Source organism: Equus caballus, chromosome 7 (assembly GCF_041296265.1).
Source record: "Equus caballus isolate H_3958 breed thoroughbred chromosome 7, TB-T2T, whole genome shotgun sequence".
In the NCBI taxonomy this organism is placed as follows: Eukaryota; Metazoa; Chordata; class Mammalia; order Perissodactyla; family Equidae; genus Equus; species Equus caballus.
The window spans coordinates 33,278,337-33,292,474 of record NC_091690.1 but is presented as its reverse complement, the minus strand read 5'-3'; the positions used below and the strand labels follow the sequence as shown (position 1 = coordinate 33,292,474).

At 38.7% G+C, this 14,138-nt stretch overlaps 1 protein-coding gene and 1 pseudogene across 1 annotated transcript; one reads left to right on the top strand and one right to left on the bottom strand.

Moving 5' to 3' along the window:
• Positions 1–376: 376 nt before the first annotated feature.
• On the bottom strand, positions 377–909 carry LOC100064069 (large ribosomal subunit protein uL5-like; annotated as a pseudogene).
• A 1,400-nt stretch (positions 910–2,309) lies between these two features.
• On the top strand, positions 2,310–3,257 carry OR8B4 (olfactory receptor family 8 subfamily B member 4). The gene has a single exon (XM_014741124.2). It carries the CDS (start codon positions 2,310–2,312, stop codon positions 3,255–3,257), a length of 948 nt encoding a protein of 315 aa, XP_014596610.2.
• The last annotated feature ends 10,881 nt before the right edge of the window (positions 3,258–14,138 follow it).

Here is a 14,138-nt window from a genome sequence, read left to right as displayed (position 1 = left end):
AGAATGTGCTATTAATAATTATACAGGGATAATGGATGTAAATAAGGACTGCTCCAGGAAAACTGGGATTATTTTAGGCAGCCTCAGTGGAAACTTACAAATGCACTTGCTTGCATGTCTTTGAGTGTTTCTTAGAATACTCGTGTAGCAGATCATATGGAAAGCAGCTTTGTCATGTGGAGAATGACAGGATTAAAACTTTTAGGTACATCTCCTGTTATACCTTAAGCCTGCACACATCTATAGAGTAACTTCATACATGTGTGTGTGTGCTTCCTTGTATATGTTTTGTGATATTTTAATCTCCTCATATTTTTTTTTTTTTTTTTACATTTTGCTGAAGACTGTTTATTGGCCTCTGGAGAGAAATGGAAATTTATTTGCCAGGAAGGATGATCCCATTATACTTCTGCTGGAACCAGAGCATGGCCGCCTCCTTGCTGATTCTGTGTTTGGCTCCAATGCAGCCTGTCCTGTGCTGCTTGTCTGCGATGCTGAAATCTGGCTTACCCAGCTCCACGAAGAAGTCCAGGCTGTAGATACCAGTGCTTGGGTCATATTTGGTGCCCAGATCAATGTGTTCCTGAAGCCCAAAACCAAAGTTTCCAATGTTTGAGAAGTTATTTTTTCTTAACTTGCATTCTCGCACCTTCAGAACTATCTCCAAGATTTCTTCTGCCTTGGCCTCACAGACTGGTGCACGGCAATCTTCTCATTTCTCCTGATGCCAAAGGACCTGATGGTTTATCTAGCTTTGGAGAACACCGGGGTCTGGCTAGTGAGCTGCTTCAGCACCTCGGTGGCCCGGGTCAGTCTGTCCGTGCTCTCCCCTACATAGATATTGAGGCAGAGCTTGCAGATGCACAGTTCCCACATGGGGTTCTCCTTTTCACCTCGATCCTGTGCCATGGGAGGAACAGGAAGTAATCTCCTCATATTAAAGGCCTGTCTGTGGTCCTTAGTAGACCTAGGGTAGGTGATGTTTGTGGTGGTGATCGTGTGGTGTCTCCACTGTTATGAGTAGCTCATGGTGCCAGAAACACTTAGTCTGTGGTGTTCTCCATAGCACTTACAAGTCTGATCTATCTTTGGGGAGGTTCTAGTCTCAAAACTCTCTTTGAAAATTTGTAAATGGTGGCTAAAATAAGGGAAGCATTCTCCCTGAAAAGCAAGCTTAACTACCAAGAGTTAATGAAGGAGAGGAAAAACGTGCCCCTAAACTCAGCATTGAATGACTTGAAATCCCTGAAGTTAAGGAGAAGATTGAGTAGAACACCTGAGTCTTAAGATGCTAGGTAAAAATCATAATCCAAGACATAAACAAAGACAGTGCAATTTCTTCCCCATAGGGACAAATCTCTAAGAAATTCTCAGGGGAAATTGTGCCTGATCAGGTCTCTGAGATCATGAAGTAGCATAAAGTTCTCCATGATATGCCAGCTGGGGTTCTGGTGAAAATGAGGGTTGCTATTTTTTCTCCTGACGTTGATATAGACCATCTGGGAAAATCCACAAACAGAAATCTTGGTCTATTCCTAGAGCACCTTTGAGATTGGGGTCTATAAAAGCTCTGAGTCTCAACACCAAGGGAATCAGAAGAGTTAAAACTTAAGGCTGTCTGCTTTAAGCACTAACACCATTTTTTCCTTTGGGCCAATGGAAAAAGAGATTGTGTAAGGCCCAGAACTGAGAGGGGCCAGCGAACAGGAAGGTAAATGTCTGAATCCCATCTTTCATGGCGGTTTTCTTTTGAACTCATAACCAGGGGATCTGGGATGTATTGATCCCTTCTCTGCTCTTACTGTGACATGAAATGTTGTGAAGGGGCTTATAGGAGGAAGGTAGGATGTGCAGAGACAGTAGGGGACACCCTTGGCTTTCTCTCCAGTGTGGCACGCCTATATCTGGTTGGGAGATGGAAGCAGAGAAGAGGTGGAGACAAGGGGGCACATGAGAGCTCCTGTCTCTCAAAGTCTGAGGCAGTGGGCTCAGGTTGTACTCCTGGCTCATAGGGTGTCTTTGTGAGAATCTTTGGGCAGGGAATTCAAGTGTTCTATCTCTTCTTCTCTCAAGTGGAGGCAGAATTCTTGCTGCTCATGCTAATAGACCCTATCTTGGATTCATGATAAGCCCAGGAGAGCTGAAATATAGTCACCGACACATTGTCAATAGCTTGGAGGGGAACTTAGATGAGAGAAGAAAGGCAAAAGGGAGGATATCTAAGCACTGGATTATCTTCTAGAGCCTTCTTCCATCAGCCATGCTTGTGCCTATCATCAATATATGTATTTTGTCCCTTGTTTCCACAGATGTCTCTCCAGAAGAGAATGACTCTGAGAAACAGCTCCTCAGTGACTGAGTTTATCCTCATGGGATTATCAGAACAATCAGAATTCCAGTTTATCCTCTTCCTCTTGTTCTTAGGGATCTATGTGCTTACTGTGGTGGGCAACTTGGGTTTGATCACCTTAATTGCACTGAGTTCCAGCCTTCACACTCCAATGTACTTTTTCCTCTTTAACTTGTCTTTTATAGATCTCTGTTATTCCTGCGTGTTTACCCCCCAAATGCTGAAGGATTTTGTGTCAGAAAATATCATTTCTTATATGGGATGCATGGCTCAACTATTTTTCTTCTGTTTCTTTGTCAATTCTGAATGCTATGTGTTGGTATCAATGGCCTATGATCGCTATGTGGCTATCTGCAACCCTCTGCTGTACACAGTCACCATGTCCCCTCAAGTCTGTTCTGGGCTGGTGTTTGGTTCGTATGTGATAGGGTTTGCTGGGGCCATGGCTCACACTGGAAGCATGCTGAGACTGACCTTCTGTGATTCCAACATCATTGACCATTATCTGTGTGAAGTTCTGCCCCTCTTGCAGCTTTCCTGTACCAGCACCCATGTCAATAAGCTGGTTTTTTTTATTGTTGTGGGAGTGGTCATCACACTATCCAGTATCAGCATCTTCATCTCTTATGCTTTCATTCTCTCCAATATCCTCTGTATTCCTTCTGCTGAGGGTAGGTCCAAAGCCTTTAGCACATGTGGCTCCCACATAGTTGCTGTTGCTGTGTTTTTTGGGTCCGGGGCATTTACCTATTTAACAACCTCTTTTCCTGGATCTAGGGACCAGCGTAAATTTGCTTCAGTCTTCTACACCAACGTGGTTCCCATGCTCAACCCTTTGATCTACAGTTTGAGGAATAAGGATGTTAAACTTGCTCTGAGTAAAACTCTGAAGAGAGTGCTCTTCTGATGGTTCCGTTTGTATAAATTAGTTCCTGGAAAGCATCATACTCAAGTACACTTTTATGTACAGGTGGAGGAGTTTCAATCTTTTTTCTTTAGTAGGGTCTTCTTTCACTTAAAAAAAAATGGAAATCTCTTGCCTATACTCTTGTTGAGGATTATACTATTTTGTGCTACTTAAATTGGTTATTTGCATGCAATTTAAGAACTATTAATTTCCTATTATTTACTAGACCATATACTGGCCCAATAGATGAATAAGTTGAGGCTCTATGACTCCCATCTTTTTCTTGGTAGGATAAATGGGTTTGTCCAAGCAACATTTCTGGCTGGGAGATGGGGCAGGTGGTGGTTTGAGGGTCCTGGACAGTGAATTTATTTTTTCTTCAGTTACGGGAGCAGCCTTACCAAAGACCAAAGGTAGATACCTTGGTGCTGTAGGTAAGATAGTCTCCCAGCTCCTAAGCAGGTTTCCTGGCTAGGAAATCATAAATGGTCTCTTTCATGTACGTACATCTGCACACAAGAGAAGGCCTCATCCAAGAGTTCTTTACATGGCCTGAAATGTAAGGATAAATAAAAACCAAACTCTTTCATTTCAAAGTTCAAAACTCTTAGGCCTTAGAATAGTAACTGTGGGGTAGGCAGCCTTGTAATTGGGCCAGTTTCTTGGGCTCTTGGTGCTAAGGCTGAAGGTAAAAGAAGAACAAAGGAGAAATTCTATGGATTTACATGATTATGTTAACTACAACTTATAGCCTGCCCTGGAGATAGTACGCACATTATGGGGGCATTTAGGACAATTCCTTTATTTTTTAAAGATGATCTAGATTTTACTGTTTCTAAGAATATGTGTGTGTGTGTGTGTGTATTACAGTTAACTATTAGAGAATTAGGAAGAAAGATGAGTCATATTCCATTTTCCACTTTCAGGGAGACTTTGAAGAGATCCATATTTTGAGTGCCAAAGACCATCGTGTACTACTCTGCTGCGGATTCTGCTATTCTATATTGCAAAGCTCAGATTTTGAGAAATAAACCCTATAAACTTCCCAGAGTGTAGGCAGGAAGGTAAACTTAGAGCTAAACTAACCCATGTGGAGAAATAGGAGGATAGAGACTCACAGTGTGGTCAGAAGAATGGGGACACTCTAAGTAGAGTCTAGAATTTGGTGGATACTTGAGTAGACCTTCCGTGAACAGCGTTTAATACTTTTCTTCTGGATATGGGGAGAGTCATATAAAGTACTAAGTCCATATATTTTGCTATGCTTATATTTCTCCGACTCTTCCATTAGATTGGATAGTTGCACAGTGTGTGTTGGTACAAGAAACAAGGCAGCAAAGGGAACTTAGGTCTTCCTCACATTTACCTGTTAACGCTATGTGGAAGTAGCAGCATAACACAGAGAAGAAGGCAGGTCACGTGTTCCAGGTCATGACCAGAAGCAAGAGACGGAGATGAAAGCAGCACAAAGAAGCACCTGTAGCATGAAACTGACTAAGTAGGAGATGCAAGATAAAGCTTATTTTCTCCAAATATGCTCAAGGGAGGAGATCTTTGAAGAAGGTGGAAAAATCTGATACTTGGATTATGCCTAGATTATGATAATAATGATATTTATCATTTACTGAGCATATACCATATTTTAGGCACTGTTTGAGGTGCCTCACATACGTTAACTCACTTATTGGAATTGTGTTAATGCTATAGTGAACTACTGCTAGTCAGTCCTCTGGGCCTAACTGGACTCTACCCTCCAGAGGGTGTCTGCATGAGGGGATCTTGGGATATTAGGAAAGAGTCAAGAATGAGGAAGAATAAGAGCAAATATACTTTAATATGGATAAAGAAAAAAACAATTACCATTGGTATAAATGAGTAGAAACAAGGAATAAATAAGAACCACAAGGATAAGAATGTAAAGGAGAATTATGAAATAAATGCATTGAAGCCCAAGTATAACTTTCCTTACATTCATTCTGTACTGCCATTGGGTGAGTAGATGTGGAAGCATAAGTTTGGCTTCATGAGACACTGACTTGGATCTTTTGGGAAACAGTCCTGTTATCATTGAAGATATAAAAGGATAAAAACAGAGGTACTTTTCCTGGTTCTTACAACAATCATATAAGAGTTTTTTATTACTTCCACAGAAAAGACAGAATTTTATAAATTCTGAAGACCTTCACCTCTCTCCCAAACCAAGGTTAGCTAATCTTGCATATGCTTTTAGGTTGATGTTGATGTTGAGGAATTGTTGGTTTTCAGTAGTCAACAAATGGGAACAGGTTTGGGGGCTTCCGATTTGCAGCAAGTGAGAAACATGATTTGATGCTCTGAGTCAGAGATCCTAAACTAAATGCCTCTGCTGCGATATCAAAATTCTGTCACCTCATCACATCATGACATTTTGATTTTCAGGACAGAATTTTCTTTTCTTTAAAAAGCAATGGTAAAGTTAGTTTCCTCTGGGCACAGTCCTTGGTCTATTTCTCTTCTTGGCTCTTCCTGAGGCATCTCTCCAGTTCCCATGGCTTCAACAAACACATATCTGATGGTGATCCCTAAATCCATAACTCTGGTCTTGCTCTCTGATTACAATCTGTAATTCGTTATAAATTAGAAATATAAAAGCATTATCAACATTGATGTCCATATTGAATTATGTAATGATTAACTGGTGACATAGCTTTGGAGTATAAGGAAGAATAAAATGTTCTTGAAATCTATGTCTTCTCCTACATACTAAACATATAAGACAACACAGAGATAAATGATAGACACCGAGTAGTAGGAGTGAGTCCACAGAGAACTTTTCGTGGAGCTTGGGAGGGACAGGCCAGGTACTTTCTTATATTTCATGGAGCAGATGAGAGGATGTCTGTGACTATGGCTCACTGTGATCCTCAGCCCATGTGTTGGATAGAGAAACATATCACCCATTCTTCCCTCACACTTCCAAAAATGCAATCCATCGTTTAATAATTGTTTCAGGTGCTAGTAACATAAGTCTGATTGCAGTGGTTTAAACATATGAGGGTTTGTTTTTCTCTAATATACAAAGCATTTAGAGGTAGGCAGTCCAGGGCTAATATGACCATGCGACTCATGGAGGACTCAGTCTCTTTCTCTTTCTTGTCTTCTTAGTAGTGACTTCATTCTCATGGATGTATCATGGCTTCTACATGGATGCTAGAACTCCTATGGTTTTGTCCACATTCCAAGCAGCAGAAAGACAAAAGAGTGAAGGAAGGCAAACGGTGCTTTATTTATTCAACGAGTGACTTCCACTGACATTTCATGAGCCACTCCTACCTGCCACTCCTACCTGCAAGGAGACTGGGAAACTTAACATTTAACTTCAGAACATTGCCATCCTGGTAAACAATAGGATTTTCTTACTAATTAAGAAAGGGCAAATGGCTATTGGTAGGTAATTAGCAATCTCTGCCAAAGGATAGAATTGGTTCCACTTGCCAGAAGGGAGCAGTTCAGAAGTGAACACTTTTCATCCTTACTTTTGCTTCATTGCTTGGTCCACTCTATGAGAGGAGGCTAGATTAATTCGACAGATAAGATTGAAAAAGATTGAGAAGTTGGCTGTTGATGGAACTGTACCTAATGTCTACTTATCACTGACCTGTTGGTACTAAAGTAAGGCAAAATCTTGATAAAGACAAGCTAGATCTGTGTTGTTTCATTTTCAACTTCTGCTCCTGTCTCTTATTAGGTGAAGTTTGGGTCTAGGTTCTGAGAGGGAAGTTTGAGTCTTGATATATTTCTCTCTTCAGCTTGGCTACAATTAAAGATGCAATGGGATTTTGATCCCCTTTTGGCTCCTTGTACTTGTTCTCACCAGTTAGATCTCACAGGAGAAGAGAGTGAGTGATTAATGTTGCTAAGCCTCCCACATTATGGTTGTCTTCACACTTTTAGCTTAAGAGACTTCTGGTAACAGAAGCTCTCAGTTTCTTATGCTTTGAGATGCTCCCCCTTGATCTGTAAAGGGTTATTGGAAACTATAGGGGAGAAAAAAAAAAAACTTCTCCTCCGTCCATCTTAGGTTTGTTGACTGGGCACTAAAATTTAGAATGACACAAAGAAGATTAACAAGATAAAGTAAATAGAAGTGTATTAACATGTGCATTGCACACACACATCGGAATACTCGGTGACGAGTAACTCAAAGGAGTGTTTAGAACTTGGGCTTGTATAGCATCTTTACAAAGAACAATAAATTTGTAGAGAAGTGAAAAGACAAAGGAACAGAGCTTTGAGCTTCTAGGGGTGGCAAATTCTGGGAAGGTAAATATACGGGAAAAACTAATGGAAGATAAGGGCTAGTTAGTTAAGTTTATGTAGATTCTGCTGGTGCAGTCTCTGGGCTGAGGAGGGTCTAGAATTGTCTCTGGTGATTAGCTTCTGTCCTTGCTGGGTCAGGATGGAGGACACATTTTCAAATTTATATCCTGCTTTTAGGTAAATAGGGGGAGGGCAAAGAGCTTCTCTTGTATCTACTTTTTTTCGATTGCCTTCAGCTCAAAATAATCCTTATGCCAAAGTGGAATATTTTGGGGTAGCATATTCTGGTATGGTAACACCAAGACAAAATTACTGAGAGGACACACAATGCAACTCAAATAGGGCCAAGGACAGAGGGGCTCATTGAGAGCTAATAGGGAAATTTGACAAGGAAAATTAGGCTAGAGAATCCATAATATCACTTAAAAAATTGCTTATCTTTCAAGATTTGCCCAACTATTTATGGTTTCGATAGAGAGTCACTGCACTCTTACTACGTTGAGGTGAAGAGTTCCAGATTTCACTTTATGGGATCATTAGGACTTATAGCTGGTTTTTGGTTTTGTTAATATATACAACCTTATGCCTTAACTGATAAATAAAGTGAGGTGGGATTGATTGATACTGCTTTCTGAAAATTGAGAATTCTAATTAGAACATCTGTCTAATTAGAACAATTTGATATGTCTTAAGATGTCAGAGAAGAATATCTACAAGCTGACACACAGTGAAAGGGTAAGTATATAACAGTGTAAAGTAAACACTAAGGAAGGATTTATTATTGGCTAAAACTGAGTGGTGGGGAAGAGGGAACAGAAGGGATAGGAAAAGAAAATGTATTAGTAGGGAAGTTATAGATATAGTAAGAGTATCACAGGGGCCGGCCCGGTGGCACAGTGGCTAAGTGCACACGTTCTGATTTGGTGGCCCAGGGTTCACTGGTTTGGATCCCGGGTGCAGACATGGCACTGCTTGGCATGCCATCCTGTGTCAGGCATCTCACATATAAAGTAGAGGAAGGTGGGCATGGATGTTAGCTCAGAGCCAGTCTTTCTCAGCAAAAAGAGGAAGATTGGCAGTAGTTAGCTCAGGGCTGATCTTCCTCAAAAAAAAAAAAAAAAAGTAAGAGAATCACATAAAGTTATAATTATAAAAGCAACCAGTAGTACAAAAATACAAATCTTTCTAAGTATCACAATTTCATGCACATGAAGAGGAAAAAAACAAACCACCTAGTGAATGATTTAAAATAATGTAAATATAAAATGGCCAGCCCTGGTGGTCTAGTGGTTATGATTCAGCACTCTCACTGCCAAGGCCCCGGGTTTGTTTCCTGTTCAGAGAACTGCATCACCCATCTGTCGGTTGTCATACTGTGGTGGCAGCTTATAGCTGTAATGGTGAAAGATATGCCACTGGTATTTCAAATACCAGCAGGGTCACCCATAATGGACAGGTTTCAAGGTTTTGGTGGAGCTTCCTGACTAAGACAGAGTAGGAGGAAGGACCTGGCTACCCACTTCTGAAAAAATTGGCCATGAAAACCATGTGGATATCAGTGGAGCACTGTCTGGTATAGCGTTGGAAAGTGAGAGGCGGTGCAAAAAGCCCAGACAGAGTTCTGCTCTGTTGTGCACAGGGTCGCTAGGAGTCAGAATCGACTTGACTGCGCTAACAACAATGAATATAAAATGAGAAGCCATAACATAAAATAATATGATAGCACTAAAGCAAACATATACTATATAAAAAAATTGTAAATGTCAACTTCTTTGTAACTGAAAAATAATCAGGCTAGATCACAAAGAAAAATATAAGTCCATGCTACACACAAAACATATCTGAAACCAAGTGATTCAGAAAGACTGAAAATAAAATGGTGGCCAAAGATATACCAAGTAAATGCAAACAAACAAACAAATAAACAAACAACATGGGTATAAGCCAGAATGGAAATAAGGCCAAAAACTGTTAGATAAGAAAACTTTATAATATTATAGGGTAAAATTTCCAATGTGTATGCAATTGTTGTGACTCTCTATACACCAAATAGTTATAAGAAGTTAGTTATAAGTTATAAGTAAGAAGTTATAACGAATTATAAGAAGAAATAAACACACCAGTGGAAGGAAATTTTAAATTACCTTTCTCAGTCCATGATAAAACAAGGTTATAGAAAAAGAGAAAGACAAATGATAGAAAATCCTATGTCTAAATAAGATAATTAGTTAAATAAACCTAATTTATATAATAGCATTTACATTATATATATAAATTTAATATATATGTGTATGTGTGTGTTTGTAGTTCTGTGTGATACACATTAGAAATACACCTTCTTATTAAGAGGTTGAGACAGGCACATAATTTGAATGGATATTAAGTCATAAAAGCAAGCCTCAATAAATGTTGTATATTAGTAAAATGTTCTTTGATCACTGTGTAGTTAAACTAAAACTTAATTACATCAGTAATTAAGAAAACAAAGTCCTCTATTACCTAGATATTAGCACTCTCTTTAAAGCTACTTATAGGTGAGAGAAAAATTCAAAATTGCAAAAAATATAGATAAGGGATATTAAAATGCAATATTTCACAATTTATGGGATATATCTATAGCTAAAGCAGACAACTCACAACTTTAAATATTGTGTGAATAAACAGAACGATGAAAATAAATGAGTTATTCAGTCAATACGTCAGGAAAAGAAACACAATAAAATTAACTAAATAAAAATGAAGGGTAGGAATTAAAGTTAAAATAAGGAATTATTGAATTAGAAAACAGAAAATAGTGGAATTAATAAATAAATTCAACAGTTGGTTCTTTGCAAAATTGATAAAATAGACCAATTACTTATTCTAATTCAGAAGAAAAAGGAGGGAGAACAAATATAAAAATTAAGAAATAAGGGGGGAATAGAAATAGAGGAAATAAAAAAACCTGAAAACAAACTGCTCTGTTCAGCTCTATTCAAATGAATTAGAAAGCTTGGATGAAACAGACAATTTTCTGGGAAAACATAATTTAATAAAACTAATACTGGAGCATATAGAAAATCTAGAGGGTCCAGTTCCATAGAATAAATAGAGTTATCAAAGAGTTGTAGTTAAAAACATTACTCATTCCAAATGGTTTCACGTTTGGATTTCCCTCTCTCTCTCTTTTTGAGCTAGAATTAAAAACCCTATTGGCTCCTTTCTGTTTACTATTATTTCTAGCAATATCTGATGTTCATCAAACTGCCTGCCCTCTTTGGACAAAATCCACAGAGACATTTCATCTGTCAAATTTTCTGACCTTGAGTAACTCGTGCTGTATTAGGTAAAATGTAACATTTTCACTGACTTGTTCATTTGTATTTACAGCTCCTTTTATTTTCTAGCTGTTTCCAAGTCCTGGACAAATATTCCGGGCTCCTTAATTATAAGAGTAAAAACTACAGCATACTGTTCTTAGTTAAGGACCAAAAAGCTATCCACAGCATGAAGTTTCTTTGTTTTCTTAACTGCAAAAATAACTTCCTAGTGCAAGTGAATTTCTTTTATTTCTCCTTGGGAAAGGAGAGAAATGTGGCAGAGAAGCTTCCTAAGAGTGAACTGAATACGTTTCCATGCAACTCCCACCTGTCTTCAGCTTCTTAGCAGGTAGAAATAATGCGTTTTCTCTGGCTATTATCTTTTACAGAGGAGTAAACTGAGTTTTAGAGTTAAAGAATTCTGCTGAAGGTCACCAGAATGCGGCAGATACTATTTGTAAATCCCACTTTATCTGGATCCAACTCGTATGCTTTTTTGCACTAATATACATCACCTTCTTGGAAGGAATGGAAAGAGTCAGAAATATGAAGGAAAGAAATATGAGAGGAGAGAAGAAAGTGACAATCTGGAGAAATGGTTGCAAATCATAATAGAAGACAGAGTAGGCACAGCGGTGGTGTCCTGAACCCTAAAAGTCAGATACAGTCTGTGCAGTTTAGATTGCAAAGTGGACACTTGCTCCTATCCTTAAAATGTTTGTCTCTGGGGCTGGATGAAGAAAGTCAGCTACAAAGAAACATTTTATTTTGGTTTGTTTTCAACAGTAACTCTCACAAGAGTGAGGGATGTGTCAATCTCATTCTTGGAATATGTCAGAATCTTTAGGGATGTCGTGTATAGTTAAAAAAATTTGTTGTCATATGATTTTTTTATTCAAAGTAAAATAAGTAAAAATAATTTCCTAATGAAATTTAGTGATATAAAATATTCTGGCAAGAATATGGAAAAGATAGAATTTATCTTTTTGACACCAGTTATTCTAAAGAATGGCAATTAAGGCTATTCCTTTCAAGTATATATCAGAGTCTTTGGATTTGTAAAATTTAAATTTTCATCAAATGGTTTAAGATGGTTGAGAACATTGTTTTATAGGAATAAATTTAGACTATAGGTTATATTGGTAAGCATTTAAAACTAGAGAACATAAAAACTAAATTTTAGGTTCATAGCACTTTCTACAAACATCTATTATATAATCATGAATTTATCAAATCTTTACTGTGCTCCTACTATATTCTAGGTGTAGGGGATAGAGCAATAAACAAAACAACAAAAAATACTTAAAGCTAACATTCTACTGGTTTTTATATTGGAATCATTTGTTTACATTTGTGTATATTATTTATATTATGATTGCATATCTTATCCATTCTTTCCTCACTACACAACATAGTAAGTGCCAAATAAGTTTTGCAAACTGAATACATTCAACCTGTTTGATTTACATTTTGCTCTAAAGAACAACTTTTTTTAAAGTTTATGATTTAATAACGAGTTAAAATTTTTATATAAGGAGTTATGTAAAATCGATGACTATACAATATAGTGGCCTAAGAAAGATGAAAAATGCAAATCTTAAGCAAAATTCTTTTTTTTTTTTCTTTTTCCTTTAAACTAGGTTACTGAGTCACCAGCACAACCTGGTGGTAGTTTAAGTGAACTGCTTGGCTCAGTAATTAAAGTTTCCCTTGTGAGTTATGCTCTCCATTCTTGAATTGACCTGGCTTGCTTACTTATTTATTGTTGTATTTAAAAATCACATTAAGAATTTTATAACTAGAGTAATTAAAATTTACAAGACAACTTTTTTTTTTAAAGATTTTATTTTTTTCCTTTTTCTCCCCAAAGCCCCCCAGTACATAGTTGTATATTCGTTGTGGGTCCTTCTAGTTGTGGCATGTGGGACGCCGCCTCAGCGTGGCTTGACGAGCAGTGCCATGTCCGCGCCCAGGATTCGAACCAACGAAACACTGGGCCGCCTGCAGCGGAGCGCGCGAACTTAACCACTCGGCCACGGGGCCAGTCCCTACAAGACAGCTTTTTGTGAAACAAATATAGGTATTTCAAAATGCTGTATGTACTGGTCCTTTACTAGCAACGTGATTGCAAGATTTCTCTCCCCTCAAAGTTAGTTAATTTCCAGAGGGCAAGAGTGTCATGTAGTTTTGCATTATAATCCTTCTCTCTCATAGGAACTTAATATTTTGTGGAATTAAAAACAATTATTGTTTTACTTATTTGCAATTTTAAAGGGGTTTGTGGGTTTTCCAGGTGATTGATATCCGCTCAATAGAGTCTGGGAAAAGTATTTTTGTCAGATCCATGATATCTATAATCTGAGGAGCTGGAGATGGCCCTTCCTCCAAGTGGCCATGGCTGGAAATATCTACGCAGAAGCAGAATGATAATCTGCCAGAGCTATCTTAAAAGGTTTTTCACCAGGGATGGGGGTGGTTGCACTAGACTTGTCATTCTAAGATTTTAACACCACTAATGATTCATTAAAATAGATTTTTGTCCACTTGTGCTTTCACCAGCTAATGCAAGAATTCAACTCCTGTGAAATTCCCTTAAGAATTTCCAGGAGTCTCCAGAAGGATCTGCTTGTGCTCAGGAACCAGTCACCTCACGGGCAGCACGCTATCTGTCCAGGCCTCCGCTGACCCTCTCCTGCAACTGCCCCTCCTTCACAATCAGAGGATGTACTGCTCAGCGAGGAAGAGAATGGCTGCTTTTGCTCCCGACTTTCTGTCAGATTTGCATGCTGCCCTCTGTTACCAGAGTTCAGAGAACAGTCCATAGTACAGACACATTTTCTGAGGCTCTGTTACCAGATAGGACACAGAATTCCATTTCCTTTGTCTTTCATTTCCCACCTCCCACACACATCTGCTGCTTTCTGGATGCTGGCCACTTTCATTGCTTTTTGTCTTTTTCACATATCCACATAAGAAACATTTAACCGAGCCCCTAAGAGGTACTGGGCCCTGTATCTGGCACTGGGGATATAGCCCCGACCTATGCAGATACGGTCCCAGTTCTTATGGAGCATCTATCCCAACAAATAAATATGGATGCAAAACAGATCATCTCACCATGAATTTTTTTTTTTCTTAGGAATATTAGCCCTGAGCTAACTGCTGCCAATCCTCCTCTTTTCGCCGAGGAAGACTGGCCCTGGGCTAACATCCACGCCCATCTTCCTCTACTTTCTATGTGGGACGCCTACCACAGCATGCCTTGCCAAGTAGTGCCATGTCT

Coding starts and splice junctions, on each gene's coding strand:
- OR8B4 (XM_014741124.2), top strand. CDS start 2,310: ATGTCTCTCCAGAAGAGAATGACTCTGAGAAACAGCTCCTCAGTGACT.